The 18,902-nt window shown below is 38.3% G+C and overlaps 4 protein-coding genes across 4 annotated transcripts; 2 read left to right on the top strand and 2 right to left on the bottom strand.

Moving 5' to 3' along the window:
• The first annotated feature begins 3,537 nt into the window (after positions 1 to 3,537).
• On the top strand, positions 3,538 to 6,404 carry LOC131691558 (RNA polymerase II subunit A C-terminal domain phosphatase). The gene is made up of 7 exons (XM_058978071.1): positions 3,538 to 3,821; positions 3,952 to 4,237; positions 4,299 to 4,543; positions 4,606 to 4,787; positions 4,842 to 5,233; positions 5,292 to 5,658; positions 5,717 to 6,404. Exons 1-7 carry the CDS (start codon positions 3,601 to 3,603, stop codon positions 6,247 to 6,249), a joined length of 2,226 nt encoding a protein of 741 aa, XP_058834054.1. The 5' UTR covers positions 3,538 to 3,600; the 3' UTR covers positions 6,250 to 6,404.
• Positions 6,309 to 7,088, bottom strand: LOC131691571 (small ribosomal subunit protein uS17m). The gene is made up of 2 exons (XM_058978088.1): positions 6,860 to 7,088; positions 6,309 to 6,805 (listed from the first exon to the last, which is right to left on the bottom strand). The coding sequence occupies exons 1-2, from the start codon at positions 6,965 to 6,967 to the stop codon at positions 6,446 to 6,448; spliced, it is 468 nt and encodes a 155-aa protein (XP_058834071.1). The 5' UTR covers positions 6,968 to 7,088; the 3' UTR covers positions 6,309 to 6,445.
• Positions 7,089 to 15,958: 8,870 nt separating this feature from the next.
• LOC131691573 (large ribosomal subunit protein eL29-like) lies at positions 15,959 to 16,655 on the top strand. Its single transcript, XM_058978090.1, has 4 exons — positions 15,959 to 16,070; positions 16,199 to 16,254; positions 16,307 to 16,371; positions 16,425 to 16,655. Exons 2-4 carry the CDS (start codon positions 16,218 to 16,220, stop codon positions 16,551 to 16,553), a joined length of 231 nt encoding a protein of 76 aa, XP_058834073.1. The 5' UTR covers positions 15,959 to 16,070; positions 16,199 to 16,217; the 3' UTR covers positions 16,554 to 16,655.
• Positions 16,656 to 16,947: 292 nt separating this feature from the next.
• Positions 16,948 to 18,599, bottom strand: LOC131691561 (E3 ubiquitin-protein ligase TRAIP-like). Its single transcript, XM_058978076.1, has 3 exons — positions 18,344 to 18,599; positions 17,534 to 18,287; positions 16,948 to 17,474 (listed from the first exon to the last, which is right to left on the bottom strand). Exons 1-3 carry the CDS (start codon positions 18,454 to 18,456, stop codon positions 17,013 to 17,015), a joined length of 1,329 nt encoding a protein of 442 aa, XP_058834059.1. The 5' UTR covers positions 18,457 to 18,599; the 3' UTR covers positions 16,948 to 17,012.
• Positions 18,600 to 18,902: the final 303 nt, after the last annotated feature.

Below are 18,902 nucleotides of genomic sequence, written 5' to 3'. Positions count from 1 at the left end.
TGAAAATTTTTCATCAATATCATTTCAATATCTCATATTAGATTATACTTTTCGTTTTTGTTTGTAATATAACTATGAATCACGTTCAATTTAATTTTTTTGGTCGGCTTTTAGACAATACTGATAAATAAAGACAAAAAAACATAGTTTTTGTGTATTTCAATTATTAACATGACGTAATTATAGTATAATTGAACACAACAAATATACCCAGTCGTTTGTATCGATTCAAAAACGAACCCAATCAACTAAACACCGTGTCGGTCTTACCCCACCCAAAACTGTCGGTCTTACCCCAACAGCGCACATTTTTGTTAAATGCTCAATTAACAGTATTGAAATACTCAAACTTATCTTCAATACACTCAAATAACGATATGGAGAGTAGAATAGTATGTGTGACACAAAAACTGGTCATTTTCAAAGCTTTTGTGCTATTGAAACCTTAAAATGTATCAACTAAAAATAACATCCAAGCGCGCATCAACTTTGCTTTCGCTTGTTTTGTTTATTTTGTTGACGTTTAATGAATCCATACGGCATCGATGTGTATCGAAATGCCTAAAATAATCGTACTAATAATATCTTGTCATTATTGTATGATTTAGAATTTGATAACTAGGAAAAGTCGTGGGGTGTCGGGCTTACCCAGGGTGTCGGGCTTACCCCCAGTTCCCCTAAACGGAAAGGCGGCTAGGCGGGTTAAACTAGATGTTGGCGATCGGTAGGCTATCGACACTTTGTTCTATCACGCAGAAGAATCAGCCCTTTTTGAATCAACAAAACGTTTAGTTGAATCTAAAACTTGGCGAATGACTGTTTCAAACTGAAATGGGCGTTTTTCGAAGGATGTATTTAGTTTAATTCAACACTGAAAAAACTAGACACATTAACATCAGGGCTGTGCACTAGCGATTAATTTTTGGTTCAGTATGGATTCGCCAATAAGTAACTCACGGTCCCTCGAAATGTCAAATCGAATAATGACGTTTCACTGACATGAAAACACTGGCTCTCATTTTTCTTTCGACGAATGGTATCTAAGGAAAAAATAACAAACTAAATTGTATCTATGGAAAAAACAACTGAACTAGAAATAAACAAACCATAATAAAAAAAAATGCGTTGGGCAAAGCTTTTTAGCAAAAGACTAAAAAAAATTAATGGTGACGAAAACAACAGTCGTGGAAAAATCTCAATTAAAAAGTATTCCGAAACTGCGGTTAGTGCTGAACAGACGCAGCAAATGGCCTGAAAATTTGTTACTAAAAAGTGCACAGTGGAACATGATGTACTCCGTAGAACGACAAAAGCCTCTAATTGGAACCACCTTGAAGCCCGGCTTGTTGGCCACCGTTGCTGAAGCGGAGAATATTACGACACTAAATTTGTTCGTTTCTGTTTGTCGTCCAGAACCTAATCTGAGCGCAGCTTCGTTCATCGCAATACGATAATAACAGCTAATCGGACAAATTGGCGGTTAATTGTAATAGTACCTGCGGTGTTTCGTTGGTGTTTCTGAGGAACAGTCAAATATGGGAAAGAGTATCATAGAGGAACGTCGAATAATATTCCACCAGCACAATGCAGAACTACACACTGGACCGAGTTCGATTACCAGCGGTGTACCGATTCACAATCGCATTACCCTTTTTGGTCGGACTAAATCCATTTTTGGTTCGGAAGGTCACATGGAATATTTTATGGTATCTGCATAAAAAATTACAGAAAGAACTTCTCGATACATAAATTAATAAATCCCTAAGTGATGTATTTCGAATGACGTTTTTTTTTATTTTCAGTCAAATAGTGAACATAGTAAAGCTAGGGGATTTAATTTGACAAGAATTTCGCAGCATACTGTCGCGCCTGCTGGATCCCGTACGGACTACGGACGAGTGGAATGCAAAAGAAGGTTTCACTAATGCTACACTAAGCGAACGGAAGACTTTGACATCATCAAGTAATAAATCAGTATCGTTATAGGAAACTCCACCAATAGGGATCTTTAGGGGTGCGCGGGTTAAGGCATATTCTGATGCAGATTAGTACCGTGAGTTAATATCTCAGTCCTTTTCCAATTTTTAGGCTCGAAACTATTGAAAAAAACATTTTTTTAGTTTGTTTCTTTTTAGGACAATAACACATCCAAACCCATGCGACTTGCACGACTCTATAGGTTGCCTTATCAGATCTACCATAGTTTGCAGATGAAACTTTGGAAGGCAGGCTGTTAGCGGACAAAGTACCAGATCATGCTGTGTGGGGGGCTGTCCCGATTAACAATGAGGCGAACGAGATATTTTCAGATACGCCATTTAGTCGGACAACTGTCAGTTTGTTGGTTGAATATAATTTGTTTTTTTTTAATGTAAAAATCAGAAAAGAATAATTACGGTTTAAGAATGATATGAGTGCACTCGTAAGGACACCTGTTATCAATATATATGAAAAACTGGCACAATTATTAAATCTCCCTATTTGTACATTCCCAACGTACTTTGGAGACTAAGCAACATGACATTTATGAGTATTTTGCACAACATGGTTAAATTTTACTGTTTTCGAGAAAAAAATGTATGGAGAAAAATTGATTCTTTTAATGTTAAGATACATAACCACCCTCCTTTTCACTGTAAAAGTCTATTTTACATTGAAATTTACTGTAAAAACGTTAAAGTTTATTGTTTTTGTATTGTAGCATAACACTTAAACTTACTGTAAATTATTGTAAAATTACTGTACTGTTACAATGGTCATCATGGTTTTGTTACTGTACATTTCTATTCGGGAGATCTTGAAATCGGGAGTTATCCTACCTCGAGGTGTATACAGGTGTACACATTTTTTTTCTATGTGTGCATCAGCTGTCACTTTTTTCGGGCAAACAAGAAGAAATGAAGAAGAAAACAGAAGCACGTGGTCCCATACTTCATTCTGATTGGTTAGTGATGTAAACATTTGCTCTTTTGCAATCCCGGACGCCATACTTATTTTTACCACGTGCTTACAAGCTTCGTTTCGATTGGTCGGTTTGTTGATTATGTGTTTCGCGGTCCTGGGCCGCCACGATTAATTTCACAAGCAACAAACCAACACACTCAAACATGACGAATGTGAACACCTATACTATAATGCATGTCGGTCCTACCTAATCCGGGACGTCTGAACACTTAACGTGAAACCGAAAGAATCCAGCCAAAAAAATTTTCCGTTAACGCGGTGAATATCGTTTTAGGCCTTTTAGAAAAGTTTGCCTGAAATCATCCGTCCGAAGCGTTGCCAGATGGCTATGATTGTATTTATTTTAGTCTTGGTAAACTCCGGTATGCTTGAAATAGTTACAATCTGTGATTCAAATTTATTGTTAAGATAAGTCCTTGTTGTCTAGAGCAAAATTGTTTCTGCTTCACCACATCTAACCACTATTTCAGAAACCTAGGGATAACCCTTATAGAATGTAATATTTAAAATTCTATTGTTTAATACAGTTTGACACTCATTTTATCGAATCATATGGCATCCCTGGCCGTACGTCAAAAAGGTCAAACGATTCCAAAAGATTGATCAAAATAGTGCCAGAGAAAAAGCAACATAAAAATGGCCGCAGAAAATCAAAACATCATCTACGCTCCGGCAGAATCAGCTATCAAAATTCAGAAATGGAAGGTCCGTGAAGGCTACCCGGTTACCTGTGGAAATATTATCCTGTTTTACGAATACTGCGATGGTTCCGAAAAGGATATCAAACGTTTGAAAGCAACTAAAGCGGGCGTCGTTAAAAAGCGCCTCGCCAGAGAAGGTGAAATTGTTGATAAAGGGTAAGTGTACCGGTAGCTGGCATGTTAGCTCTACTCTGCCATGTCATGCGCGGTGGTTTGTTTTGGTATATTGATTTTATTAAAGTTGGGTGTAAGTCGTGTAACGGGTGTTTTGATCTATTTCTTATAGTAAGGCATTGTTAGAGTTGGAACAATGCACGCACACAACGGTAATCAACGATATGTGCGCAGATTGTGGGGCCGATTTACGGCAAGATGATCAATGTGGTGCTTCGGAGGCTTCTGTTCCGATGATACACTCAGTCCCAGAGCTTAAGGTTACAGAAAAATTGGCTAAAAAACTAGGCAAAGCAGATACCGAACGTCTACTGCGTGACAGAAAGTTAGTGCTGCTGGTCGATCTAGATCAAACGTTGATTCACACAACGAACGACAATGTTCCGAACAATTTGAAGGTAAGCATTTCATAGTACCGCTTTTAACTAGAAATAATATTTGCTACTTTGATTTCAACAGGATGTCTATCACTTTCAATTATACGGTCCCAATTCGCCTTGGTACCATACAAGACTAAGACCGGGTGCTTTGCAGTTCTTGGATAAAATGCATCCACATTTCGAGCTTCATATTTGCACGTTCGGAGCTCGCAATTACGCTCACATGATAGCCCAATTTTTAGACGAAGATCGTAAGTTGTTTTCTCACAGAATTCTATCGCGCGATGAATGCTTCAATGCAACCAGCAAAACCGATAATTTGAAGTAAGAACCAGTTTAAAATATTTTATTTTGTTGGAATGTTAATTCAAATTTCACATTTTCAGGGCTCTTTTCCCGTGTGGAGACTCTATGGTGTGTATTATAGATGACCGAGAGGATGTATGGAATATGGCGGCCAATTTGATTCAGGTAAAGCCCTATCACTTTTTTCAACATACGGGCGACATTAATGCTCCGCCTGGACTGTCGAAAAACGAACTGGATGGAAAAGGAGTTGATTTTAAAGGTAAACTAATTCTATTTATTGGAATATTTGAAACAATCTAAATCTTTTGCTCAGATCTCATCAGCCAGTTTCCGAAAGACAGTAAAAATGAAAGCAGCCGACCACCGACACCAAAAATTGAAACCGATGATGTTAAGGATGAGGGTGAACTACCGCACGAGGAAGAGAAAGCGTCTCCAATAGACGAGCCTTCACCTACTGAAGGACAGAAACAAAAACCGCCTGAGGAGCCCGACATACACAAAACACCAGCTGAAAAAACAGAAATTAATCCATTAGAAGAGGATGCATCGCCGAGCGAAGATGAGCCAACGCAGATGGATAGTTCTAGAAAGAATACCAAACTAATAGAAATAGAAGATCCAGACGATTATTTGTTGTATTTGGAACACATATTGCTAAAAATTCATCAGACGTTCTACGAGGTGTATGACAAAACAAGAAAGGTACTAACCGAGGCAATCTTAGCGTAATCTTAGTGTTATCTTATGTTTTATGTTACAGATATCAGACCTGAAAAAGCTCATCCCTCAGGTAAAGTCACAAGTGCTGATAGGCAGCAAGCTAGTTTTCTCCGGTTTGGTACCAAATAGTATGAAGCTTGAAGAGAGCAAAGCGTACAAAATAGCGCGTAGTTTAGGTGCGGTAGTAACGCAAGATTTCAAACCAGACACGACACACCTAGTTGCAGTCACTTTTGGAACTTCAAAAGTGCATAACGCACGCAAAAATCCTAGAATTAAAATGGTTGCTCCGGAATGGCTGTGGACCTGTGCCGAACGTTGGGAGCACGTAGAGGAGCTATTGTTTCCGCTAAGGCCCTCCAAACCGTCCAAGATGCGACAACCACCTGCCCATTGTCATAGTCCTGGTATGTATCTGGATAGTATACAATTTAACTTGCCGATAAAATTTGTCTTTCGTTGTAGAGCATGTAATCAACTACGGTGAAAACAAAAACGCCGGCGGACCGTCGGGAAAATCATCGCAACCGCCAAAGTTTATCGATACTATAAACCCGCTGTTGAGTTTTTCAAACGACGATTTAAATGCGATGAACGACGATTTCGATGACTTCTTCGAGTCGGATGATAGCTCCAGTGATGACGAACCAGTAGACATTGAAAATCCGCCCATGAACAAATCTTTGCGGAAACGGAAACGAAAAGAGGAGAAAGAAAATCGTCATAACATCTTTCAACAGCGGAACAACCCAGAGGAAGATGAATCGAGCAGAACTTTAATAAGGTATGACGATGATAACAGCCAGACGAATTTGAGTTCGGAGGATGAGGATGAAAGCCCAAGCGCAAAGTTCAGGAGGGGTGGTGATTTACCGTCTGATTTGGATATGGGCTCTAACAGTGAGGGCAGCGAAGATCCGATAGATGACGTAGATGATGGTGACTGGAATATGATGGGTGCAGCACTGGAACGCGAGTTTCTCGGTTTAGATGAGTAAGATTTTTCTTAGCTCATTAAAAGACTTGTGGAAGCAGTACAAATTTGAACAGTGACCTCTTCACGGTTTCCTCATCTTGTCTTGTTTGTTTTAAACGTTCTCTTGTTACAAAAAAAGTTGTATAAAGTGATTCATTGCTAGTGCTTAAGCTTTAATTTAAAGTTTAAACTGGAATATGTATATGATGACGCAAGTCCTATACTGCAAACGGCTGATCCTGTCCATCCTCATGATATTTTATATAAGTTTCACCGTGTGTAAAGTCCCTAGTTCCCTCTAGTCGGCCCCTCGGTGGCGCCTTATCGTAGTCGAATGCTTCACTCGACTTGCCAAATAAGTTGTTTGCATCTTCAATATCGTCACGATACTTGCCGGCCGTAACTTTTTTTCCTGTTATTGGATCAGTCACATCTCCCATTGGGTACACAATATCTTCAACCGAGTGGGTTATCAATCTGGTCAACTTTTGTGGCAGCTCTTTGATTAGTACAATATCGCCAGTTTTGCAGGTCTTGTTAGGGTCGTGCACAAAATAGAACTCTTCTTTTTTAAAGTACTGAAATACAATGATTGAAGTTATGCAACATTTTCTGTTTGGGGGGTAACTTACCATATTGAGATTAGTGTCTAGATCCATTCGACGGACACGAATTTTTGACGCATTTTGCTTAACACATGGAATTACTTGACCTAGCAGCATGAATGCTCGACTAGACATCTTGTTGAAATCAATACTTTAGTACTTTTAAACAAAAAAGATAATATTAACGAAAAACAATTTGATTTGTAAACAAGTTCTCAAAGAATGTGCACCGTACTAAATCTCTTGATTACCATTTATCTGTCATTGTCATTATCTAATCGTTCAAATTCTAGACAAACATTTAAAAATGGCCAAACTGCCAGATCTAAACATTCCAGTAAAATTCAGCCGGAATTCCAGCTGTATTAAGTATTCCGGATCCAGTGACACAACCGATTCTAGTTAGAATCTACACGCTATCAGAAAATAACCTACAGAATAAGTTCTTTTAACTTAAATTTAGGTACTTTTGAGGTGTGCTGTTTTTCTCTTCGCAGTTCTCTTACTAGAGTTTTTCTACTAAAGGGCTGCTTGGAAATGCTGTCGTATTGTGATATAAAACGTAAAACGACGATTGTTTACTGTGTTGTTTTTTTTTGTTTTCTCGAGATATCGCTTCCTTTCCATAACGTCCGCCTGTAATTATGAAGTGCAAGGCATTTTCTGGCAGACGAATTCAAACATATTATCCAGAGCTGGTTCTACAGGTTCCCGGAAATCGCTTCTTGTTCTTCCTTTAGTATTATCGATACAGTTGAATTTTACAGTTTTCAACTGCATCGGTCATCGGTGTAAATAGGAGCGTGTATTTTCTACTGCTGTTTTCTCCGAAAAAAAATCACATGAAGTACTGGAACAAACCTATACACCTATACAAACTAAACAAAATGTAAACCTTGCGAAAAGGTAGTTTTATGTCGTTCTCGATTGAGAACCTAGAAACCAACCCAGGTTAGTTGTATCAAACGAACGTTTTTAATGGAACTGAGTTGGGTTCTCGCAAAACAGCGGTGGTGTGAGCGAACCCGAAATATATTTCAGGTTAGAACCCAACCCGGTTTTCAGTTCAGTGGCGCATAACCTAGGTTGAAAACTGGCTTCAAACAAACGGTTTGACAGCAGTTAGGTCCGAAACTGAGTTAGTTTCTGCCTCAAACAAAAACGACATTAGAATATTTAAACTAAATGCGAACAGAGAAGATTGATCTTCTGAATGAGGTTGCCCGACTCAGAAAGCAACTTACAAAAATGAAGAGCATGGAAATACTTTTCGTAATGGCCAACAACACATATATATTATTTTACTTTGCTGTATTCCGATGGAGAACCCGTAATGATCATTTAAATGCGAATATAAAGACTAAATCATTGATTTTCCCAGAGCGTGAAATTGGTACATAATATAGAATATTTTAATCAGAACAATTCTCGACAAACATATGATTACGGCCTAAAAGCCAACTGTCAAAACCCACTTTGAATAGAAATTCCGGACAAACCGTTACACGCCAATCACAGATGTTGATAGTAAACGAACGAGAAAAGCTTTCTCTTTCATAAACTGTTGTGAACTGTGTTCGGCTAGTAACGGTTTATCCGGAATTTCCATTCAAAGTGGATTTTGACAGTTGGCTTTTAGGTTTGGACACGACTGTAACAAAACAAATATTTTGGCAACATTGGTCGAGTGGGGGTGTGTCGTTTTCAGCAGGGATTAGCAAAATATAAGAAGAAGCCAGCTCGCGGATCCTATCCTATCCTATAGGTTAGAATCGGTTGCGTCACTGGAGTCGGAATACTAACTAGAACTAGGGGCAGATCACTCTAAGAATGTATAACAAATTTGCATCAAATTGAAAAAATGCATTTAATTTCCATTTTTGCATTAGCTTTGCACTGCCTCGCAAAAAAGCTTGTTTAACAAACGTCCTACGCTGATCCACTTTGTTCGACGTTTTGTTAAATGTCGGGCTAGTTTTTCTGTAGGGTTTTGACGTCTTACACGCAACGCAAACAACATGGCACGCAACGCAAAATACATTAAGAATTTCTATTTTGATGGAAATAAATGCATTCAATTTCGCTGATTTTTAAAAATGCATCACAAATGATCTGCCCCTAGAACTAGAACCAGCAGGAATTCCGACTCATTTTCGGTTGAACTTTACTGGGTGTATGCAATCCACCACGACCCAGTAAAGTTCAGTCGGAAATGAATTGGAATTCTGGCTGGTTCCAGTTCGCTTTCCGGCTCGGGTTCGGTCGGGTCGGTCAAACGAATCGGGTTAATGAAGTATGGTCACAGACTAACAGACATAACACTATGGGGGAATTCCCTCAAAAAACATCAATCCGACAATTTTCCCAGAACACTAGCTCCACCTTTTATTCACAGTCCCAAACAATCATTAACCACTGGGTTACCCCTCAGGTTTGGGAACAATTTTTCACTAGTGGTCTATCCTCCATATGCTTGTTCATATGTCAGTGGCGCCATAATTTCAAATGTGGCCACAGTCCCAACTACAAATATATTTAAAATGACCGTTAAAGCGGGTGAAGCTTTGTTTTTGAGTGTTATGTCTGTTAGTCTGTGCTTATGGTAAGTATTCAATGAGTGGATAGACCGAATATGTTTAATGCATAAAATTTACAGAAGAAGAAACGAGAGGTAGATAGAAAAGTATGCTATCGATGCATAAATAAAGTTCTGCGTGTTACTTGCCTCGTGTAAGGGGCCTTTTTGATTTTGCTGTCGTGAACGGGAATACAAACCAATTTCGAACAAATCTCGCATTCGTCGTAAATAAGAATAAGAGTGTTAACCTCCCTCTAAGAACGGTTGGTTTCAAAATCGTCCAATGAAGGACGTTCGTTGGACCAATTTGGACAACGTCCAAATAACCGTTCAACGAACGTCCATCGTTGGACCCGTGTTGAACGATTTTGAAACAATTTTTTGGACGTCTCAGTGGGCTCATTTGGGAAAAATCGACGACTGCATATAAAAAAACTGGCAACTCTGTCCAGAATCTGGAGACAGTAACAGCAACGCCACTTGCGGGTAAAGGTGGTACTTCCCATAGTGATGCACACACACACATATACACTTTTACATTAAGCGTCCTACCTTCCTCCAATAGAGGCGCTGTAGCCCAGTTAAACTCACTGCGGAACCGGTTCGGAATCCTGAATGGAGTCAGTATGGATCTAGTATGGATTCAAAATCAAATGCAACAACCGATTCTGAGTCGGAATCGGTTAATGCATTTGATTTGGAATCCATACTGACTCCATTCAGGATTCCGAATCAAAATCCGAATGGTTTGACCGGGAACCTCTGTCGCTTCTCGTTTGTATGGGGGAAGGAAAGCGATATCAGTCTTCTTAATATGTAGTCTTCGGAAAGATTCCACCTTCCACCCGATTTAATCGCAATCTCGCACTAACACAACTTCACATGGACCCGGTCAGCGTGGCAAGCAGAAAGTTAGCAAAAGTTGAGCGAAGCGAAATTGATGCTAGCAGAGTTTCTGCGAGCATTTTGCGCGATTTGTGCGAGAATTCTGGTAACGAAATCGCTCAAATGCAACAACCGTTTCTGACAGAAGCGGTTAAACCAACCGATGCTGCTCACTTTTATCCAGAATCCAGCCAGAAATGTACGGCCAAGATCTCTGCACACTTCCTGCCACATCTTTCTCAGATGTTTTGCTCGATTCGTGCTAAATTCTACCAGGTAGGAATTGCCAGGATCTTTGCACAATTTATGTCCGATTTATGTCAGGGTGTTGCTCGGTTCCTGTCAAGATTAGCCAGAAAACGCGAGCGAAACCGAGTTCGCCTTAGCTCAACTAACCCGGCAGGATATGCGCAGAAATCTGACAGGGCTGCCAAACCAAGACTTACAGAAATCTAGCAGAGCGGTCTCTGCCAGAAAATTTGCTCACTGGGTCAAAAGTACTCTTAGGTAGTTTTTCGGTGGCTTATATATTATATTATATATATATATTCATAGTTAGGCCGCAGTTAACAGACGTTTAGGCTAGAACAAAATTTCTTCAAAAACCTGTGTAAACTTTCAAATTGATAAACGTTGGAAATCCGTGTTTCACTATTGCCATCTGCACAACTGTTTGCTATACATAGTGATGTCTTTTTTTACTCGATTAACGCAAATAATCGATTAATTTCAAAAATAATCGAAAAATCAATAATCGATTACAAGCTTTCGGTATAATCGAGCAAATCGAGTAGCTGATATCAATTAATCGAGAGCATAATAGGGATCTTTAATTTGGAAAAATTGTGCCAGTTTTTCACATTTATTGATAGCAGGTGTCCTTACGAGTACACTCATATCATTCTTAAACCTTAATTATTATTTTCTGATATTTAAATTAAAAAAAAACCAAATTAAATTCAACCAACAAACTGACAGTTGTCCGACTAAATGACGTATCAGCAAATATCTCGTTCGCCTCATTGTTAACCGGGACAGCACCCCACACAGCATGATCTGGTACTTTGTCAATCCGCTAACAGCCTGTCATTCCAAGTTTCATCTGCAAACTATGGTAGATCTGATAACCTATAGAGTCGTGCAAGTCGCATGGGTTTGGATGTGTTATTGTACTAAAAGGAAACAAACTAAAAAAATGTTTTTTTTTTTCAATAGTTTCGGACCTAAAAATTGGAAAAGGACTGAGATATTAACTCATGGTACTAATCTGCATCAGAATATGCCTTAACCCGCACACACCTAAAGATCCCTATTAATGAAGGGTGGCATTGAAAACGAAAGTCGCAGAGCAAAAAAATATGACCAGACTTCTCCAAATTTTTCAAAATGTGTCGAGCGACCTTTTTTTTTTGGTTGACAAACTAGGATTTACTAAGTAATCGATTATTGATTTTAATCGATTATTTTTGTCGATTAATCGAATGAATTAATCAATCTCTCAAATATTATTCGATTAACGGATAATCGATTATTTGCAAAAATCAGACATCACTAGCTATACATGTTTGACAGCTGCACTCTAACTGCATCGTATCGATCACTGCGATATCTACAAACGTTTGCCAAACGTGTTTCAGGCGTCTTATTTATTCGGAATTTCAGTAGCGGGTATTTACACACGATTCAAATCGAGCCTAAACGTCTGTTATCTGTGGTTAGGCGGAGACACTTAGCGGAGCCAATTAATTAATCGATTAGTTAATTGGCTCCGCCAAGTGTCTCCGCCTAACTATGAATATACACGCCACCGAAAAAACTACCTTAAATTCAGTACTTTTGACTAAATCTCGTGGTATCGTGCAGGAAGGTAAAATTAGGTAAATCGTGTTGGAGGTACACTGAACAAAAATGATTGCAATATGGCGTATGATTTATCATATGAACGGCCTAAAAACTCGATGTTGACGATTTCGAATGGCAATCATTCAAAAAATAGTGAATTCAAGATCGAATGACTTCATATTTGAATTGGAATGAACAGGTTGTCGATTTTCAAATGATAAACATAACTGTAAAGGAATTGATTGCACTCGAAAAAGTAAACGATGGCGTTGATAATCATCATTCCAAATCACAGCAGTTCATCATTCGTATTTCATCTGTTTTCAGTGCTCGGGCTGAACCAAATGACAATCATTTGATGCGCGCAATGCGATTGGGAGAAGTTTTTCTTAGTTTTTTTTCTCTTTACTAGTAACAGAATTTACTAAAACCACATCCGTTCACGAGAGCAAAAAAATATTTGTAATTTTATTAGTGTTAACGATAACCTGGTAGTGAAAACTGTTTTTCAGGTCAAGAAAAATAACAAATATTGTTAATAGTGTTTACTGGAAAAATACATCCAGTTCAAACGATTTATTTGTGCCCATTTTCGGACAATATCACTGGCATGGGGGTCTTGAGAGCATACAGGAAATCATCCGCGACGGTCTTGGAACTGCAAAAAGCAAACAACTGTAAAAGACGAGGCGAACGAAGTATTGAATAAGGTGTCAAAAAGACAAGAGGTAAAATGTTTGGCAAAGGTTTGTACACGGTCAGTTTCACGATCTGGTTAATCATTTTAGAATAGGACAGCGTTCATCGGATGCCAACTCTCCGTTAATTGGTGCCGACATCAATTGTGACGCCGAAATGGCCATTAAGTTTTGATATCCCAGTAAGAGCACAATGGATATCGTTGGGAACTACTGGTTCCGAAATATTACGGAGGTATATGGCTTCCACAACGAGTAGTTACGTGTGGCAACCCAAAAGTCTGGAAAATTTTCACGGACCTGCTCGATTCTTGTTTTCAAGGCGGTCTCAGTCCCGCAATCAATACACTGAATTTTTGCACATTCGGGAGTTGCAGGATATGCCACATGCCACATGAGGAACCGATATGCGATCGGATTTGGTTCTATCCCGATGACCGCGCCGGCTGGACTGTTGCCGCCGCTACATACGGAACGTGCCATATGCCATATATATTTAACCCAATATATTCCGAATCACTGTCGCGAGGAGAGGGATTTAAGAAGTATAGCTCCCATGCCTCCGCATAGCTCAGTGTGGTCCTGATGTTCGTGTGCCAACAAAGTAAAAGATCATAGCATGTTCGGTGATAATAGTGAGAAAAAGAAATTGCACATGTCTCTCGAACAAGAAACTAATAATGTTCAAAGACAATCCAAAATTTAGTAAAATTACACACTATACAAGACGTCCGGATTTCCAAACAAGATTTGATTGGATATTTGAAAACAGCGCATTCCCGTGGAGACCATTTTGAATAAACCTTTAGCAACTGGCGTCTCCTGCACCAACGACATATAAGTTCTTGACTTTGAAAAGCTCTGATGAATTCGAAACCAATGAAACCCTGGCCGAAGAAGTTGGTAGACCAGTGGACAAATTATACCTACAGCTACGACTCGCTAGATGTGGCCAACTTTGTATCTATTGTTCGTGAATGGAAGCAGATATGCTCCGCTAGCATATTTCCTCTATTCAAAGAGCTTGGCGTAATAGGTTCTCCGAAACGAATGTGACTAAAACGTAGTATTGATCCAATCGAACAGCAATTTTCAAATATCAGCGGCTCGTATCAATTTGTCCATTTCTACAGAAAAAGTAACAAACCGTTGAGTTCCTATATATTAATCAACTTCCAAACGACAATGTCCTGGATTTATTTAAGCTTGAGAAGACGGATGTTTTTATTATATATACGATGGTATCAAATACGACATCATCGCACAGCCATATAGCTTTAGGTGTACCTATGAAATGCCGTCTCTTATTACCAAGAGTAATTTTCAAAAAAATATTTGTTGGAAATGAAGTAAATCCAAACTACGCTAAATCTCGACTGACTGGATGCATCCTACGGGTAGCATCTTTTTAAATTCTCGTTGAATGTGAAGATATATCCTTGTACGATTTCGACAGCTGATAATTATATGGAGTATCATTGATCAATATTAATGTTTCAAAGGTTTTCTTCCATTTAATTCCACTATGTTTAATAGTGGAGTTAAATGGAAGAAAACCTTTGAAACTAATACCTCCGTTCGCGTATATATTGTGATCAATATTGTTTCTCTTTTTTCAAAGCCGTCCATCAGGATTCTTCTAATACCACGCATCTCAATAAAATAGAGCAAATCGGACGCCGCAAACTTCCGTAACTTCTTTCCGTAATATCCTAAGAGGAGAACAAACGAACTATACTGAAGGGATCAACGGAACCGGGTATCACCTCAGACTTACTATTTAAACAGATTTGAACTAAAAATGTTGTATTTGTATACCATATCTAGCCAAACATTTGAAAAGAACCCATCTGTCAAACGTAAAAATAGAGGAAATTATAAAAGGAGTTTTGAATTTGTTTCAAATTCATTATAATCTTATTTCAAATTTTTTTACTATTTTATTTCGTTTGATTGCGTTAGATTTATCTTACATTTGATTAATAACCGACAACAAATAAGTGTAGCATAGGATTTAACTTTATGGAAATGAATAGCTAAAGGCCAGTCAGCAGCTGACTTCATTCAGTAACATAAATTATGCTAAAGCTACAAGGTGCAGTGTCGCGACTCGATTCATTATGGTTGGCAACTATACTAAGCAAAATTTGGAATGCAAAAACCATCTTTTTATAGTACGGTAGCAAGTTTTAAGCATTTGATTTGTGTTTATGGATACGAATTTGTAAAATCTAGGCTGCGATAATATGTGAGTCCTACTTAAGGGGAATTGATTAAATACAACCTCACCGAAAAGCAGCTATTAGATACTATTTAGAGATGTTTTCAAAAGTTTATTATATTAGCCAATAGTTCTTAAATAAACCAATTAAAATAATATTCGTTTGCATCAATTTCATCACGAAATATATAAAAACAAATTCCTTTGAACTGATGGTCTACCTAAAACCAAAAAACTATCAACTTGCTGTTCGAGCAACTTTCATTCAATTTTTTGATGACATGCATGCGAAAAAATATTTGGAGTAGTTCGATTTTCTTATTTGCTATATAAATTAAACATGAGACAATCTGATCGAATATGACGTTTTAGTTGTTGAAAAATAAATGATCACATTTCAAAACAGAATGATTGCTATTTCGAATTTTACAACTTTTGCTTTTATCTTTTGTATGCCTATCATTTGATGTTTGCATACAAAGACGAAAAGTTGATTGCAACAAAAATCAAATGGCACTCATCCAAAACACATCTGCCAATTGTTAAAGGGCCAGGTCAACAAGAATATCATTCGATTTAACGCTACGGTTTTGGTACAGTGTAGTTTCCATTTAACTACGGCAAAAATAATAACTCAACCTTGAGTTTAATTTACTTATATTTAAGTTGAATTTACCTAATTTTGAGTATACCCCAAGCAACTCAAAAGTGCCTTACTGCACGGAAGACCTCGACTGAGTCGAATCTCTCGTTTTGTTTTTGACAACACTAATAAGTGCGAAAGCGACGCACAGCTCAAAAGTACCTAAATTTTTAAAAGAACTTATTCTGTATGTAATTTTATGGTTGCGTGTAGGAACTATACCTTTATCTCATTTTTCGACCCCTCGTTCAAGCAGCATCCTATCCCTCTGGAAAACGTCTTGTGAAGCTTCCGTTTTTGTGACAATTCAGCTGTCGAAAACTTCTTTCCGGTTTACAACTTGTGGCAGAGAAGTTCGGCTTCAGAAGAAAGTAATTATTTTGGTGTTCTGATTGATATTTATGGCTCGATTCTGTATTTTGTTTTGTAGAAACTGACGTAGACTTTCAGATAATTCAATCGTTTCAAATAAAGTAATATTTTACTCTCGTTCCTTCAGCCAACCAACCAAACGTACGATGGCAAAATCCAAGAATCACACCAATCACAACCAAAGTAAGTTATTTATTTTTCCAAGGTAAACCAACTGACTCGTTCTATTTCGCAGATCAAAAGGCTCACAAAAACGGCATCAGCAAACCAAAACGACAGCGTAAGGAAACATCTCGTGGAGTAAGCTACTTTTATCTTGTATTTTAGCTAGATATTAAATATTATGTTTACAGATGTGTCAAAAATTTTTGCGCAACCTCCGTTTCTCGAAAAAGGGTAATCTGTCTCGTGAAGAGTCCGTGAAGCGGGCGGAGGAACGTAAGGCTAAACTGGAGGGGCAGCCTCAACCGGTCAAGCTGTAGGTTGCTGATTCGATTCGCGATTGTATTCCAAATTTTGAAAATGGTCGTGCTTTCACCTGTTAATGGAGGGAAAAGTAATTTAAATAAATACTTTTGAAAGGACATTTATTTTGTTTTCTGTTGACAAGTCAATGCTATTTAGGCTTATCCTACATTACGACGGATAGATTTTAATGCGACCCTCGTTTGATTTCACTATCACGCGATAAACCGTAATGCAGAATAAGGTAATATTGAGATATCTGACGTTTAAAATACACTGATATCACATTTTTATACTACCGCCCTCCCCTCAAGCCCAGAAGCGGTTTGTTTTCTTCCCAATTCACCGTACAATCGATTTGTTTTCCTCCCAATTCAAACGTCAAAACGACACAATACCAACGCAGCTGGATAAGTCTATATTGCTTTATTAAACAGATTTTAAATCATGGTACATGTATGATAAAGCGGTTCGTTTCAATCATCTGACGGCATGTCTATAAATTCGAACATGAGATCATTAGATGAAGCAGCGATATTTCTTGTGGAAGGATGTTTAGATAGTTTTCCCGTTTTCAAACGGGATTTGATGCTGTTGCTTTGTTTAACTTGCCCAACCGCAGTCGCTAATTTTTTCTCCTTTGGTTCTGGAAAGTTTGGAAAATTTTCTTTCTTCTCCGATCCACCCAGGCCATTATACACTAGATTTTTGTTTACTGGAAGTGTCGTTGTTCCTGTCAATCGAGGTTTGCGAAATATAGAAAACCTTTCGCTGAGGTCACTTCTAGTTTTTGACAATTGGACAGCTTCTGAAGAACTCTTTCCTGATACAGCAGTCGCTCCGAGTCCTGCTCGAAATAGTGGTGTAAGGCCTATACTACTAGATTTTATACTGAAATATGGCGAATCCGACTGAAGAATATTCTGTACTTTTTCAGACTGTAAAACAAAAAAATGTTTTAAATATCATTACAACTATTATACATATTCCGTCGTACCATTGGTGTACTCTTATCCAAGTCCTTTTCGGCCCTTTTTCTCTTAACCGGTTGCTCAGGCGTATCAAGAACAATTGAAATTGAGTCACTGCCGGAAGAAACGTCTAGCATCTTCAGCTGTTTCACCTCCTGTTCCAATCGATATATCTCGCTATCTGCAGTAGACAGCTTGTCCTCTAGTTGCTTTCGTTTGGTTCGCTCTTCCTGAAGATCGTTCTGAATTGTCTTCATACGTTCACGCATCTCATTTTTTTTAATCTCATTAGCTTTGAGTTCCCTTTTCAACGTCGTCACCAGAACCGCTAATGTGCGGGGGTTGTCATCATTGGCCAGCAATTCTTCTACCTCCTTGGCCGTGGCAGAAATAACATATTCAATTGTTGACATGAGGCTCATTTTCGCTTTAAGCTCTTTCAGTTCCTGTTGCAACTTTATCATCTGAGCTCGATCTCCTCGGAGCATCTCGGTTTCAATCTTATATGCACTGATGGTGAAATCTTTCGATTTGATCATATCTTCTAGAGCAGTCAATGTTTTTTTCATTTTCTTCCGCTCTAATTTGTAGGAAACATCTTTGTCCTCGTATTCCTTCAATTTCTTTTCCTTCTCTCGAAAGGACAGCGTTAAATTGTCAAGTTTATGAAGCAGAGTGGCACTGTCCTCTGCTGCGTCCACATTGGCAGCAACGTTGAAGTACACCTTAATTAAACTTTTCTCGTGGCACTTATTTCGGCATTGAGGACAAGTTTTGGATCTGAAATATAAAAAATAGACGTTTACTCTAAAAAAATGTTTGCCTTAATTATATACCTTTGAAGCCATTGTAATAGACAAGCGAAATGGAAGGAATGTCCACAAGAGGTCATGTGGATGTCGTCCGAAGGCATGAATAAATCCGAACATATTGCACACGTTAGATTCATTATTTAAAATTAACACTATTCGATCAGACCGTACCGCCGGTATTACCGAAATAATCTGCGATGAGCCGGATGATTGTTTATCTGAATTTTGTTAACGACGCTGAGCCCACACGGAAACGAAAAACTACCTAAAATTGAGTTCCTTTGACTCAATCTCGTGGTTCGTGGGGGAACTTAAAATTAGGTAAACCGTGTTAAAGGTAGTTTCCATTTAACCACGGCAAAAATTACAACTCATTGATAATTTTTTTATACTCAAATTTAAGTTGAATTTACCTAATTTTGAGCTCACCCCAAACAACTCAAAAGTACCTTCCTCCATGGAAGACCTCGACTGAGTCGAATCTCTCTTTTTGTTTTTGACAACACTAATAAGTGCGAAAGCGACGCACAACTCAAAAGTACGTTAAAAGAACTTATTCTGCAGGTTGTTTTATTTAACCGTG

The sequence above is a fragment of the Topomyia yanbarensis genome, chromosome 3 (genome assembly GCF_030247195.1).
Source record: "Topomyia yanbarensis strain Yona2022 chromosome 3, ASM3024719v1, whole genome shotgun sequence".
Classification (NCBI taxonomy): Eukaryota; Metazoa; Arthropoda; class Insecta; order Diptera; family Culicidae; genus Topomyia; species Topomyia yanbarensis.
This window is presented reverse-complemented; position numbering and strand designations above follow the sequence as displayed.

Bases quoted from the DNA above. Each gene is read 5' to 3' on its own strand.
- LOC131691573 (XM_058978090.1), top strand. From the start codon at position 16,218: ATGGCAAAATCCAAGAATCACACCAATCACAACCAAA. The intron at 16,255-16,306 runs GTAAGTTATTTA...TCTATTTCGCAG, and splicing joins TCACACCAATCACAACCAAA to ATCAAAAGGCTCACAAAAAC. The intron at 16,372-16,424 runs GTAAGCTACTTT...TTATGTTTACAG, and splicing joins GTAAGGAAACATCTCGTGGA to ATGTGTCAAAAATTTTTGCG.
- LOC131691561 (XM_058978076.1), bottom strand. From the start codon at position 18,456: ATGAATCTAACGTGTGCAATATGTTCGGATTTATTCATGCCTTCGGAC. The intron at 18,288-18,343 runs GTATATAATTAA...TTTATATTTCAG, and splicing joins CTATTACAATGGCTTCAAAG to ATCCAAAACTTGTCCTCAAT. The intron at 17,475-17,533 runs GTACGACGGAAT...TTTGTTTTACAG, and splicing joins TGGATAAGAGTACACCAATG to TCTGAAAAAGTACAGAATAT.
- LOC131691558 (XM_058978071.1), top strand. From the start codon at position 3,601: ATGGCCGCAGAAAATCAAAACATCATCTACGCTCCGGCAGAATCAGCT. The intron at 4,238-4,298 runs GTAAGCATTTCA...TGATTTCAACAG, and splicing joins ATGTTCCGAACAATTTGAAG to GATGTCTATCACTTTCAATT. The intron at 5,659-5,716 runs GTATGTATCTGG...CTTTCGTTGTAG, and splicing joins TGCCCATTGTCATAGTCCTG to AGCATGTAATCAACTACGGT.
- LOC131691571 (XM_058978088.1), bottom strand. From the start codon at position 6,967: ATGTCTAGTCGAGCATTCATGCTGCTAGGTCAAGTAATTCCATGTGTT. The intron at 6,806-6,859 runs GTAAGTTACCCC...ATTGTATTTCAG, and splicing joins TAGACACTAATCTCAATATG to TACTTTAAAAAAGAAGAGTT.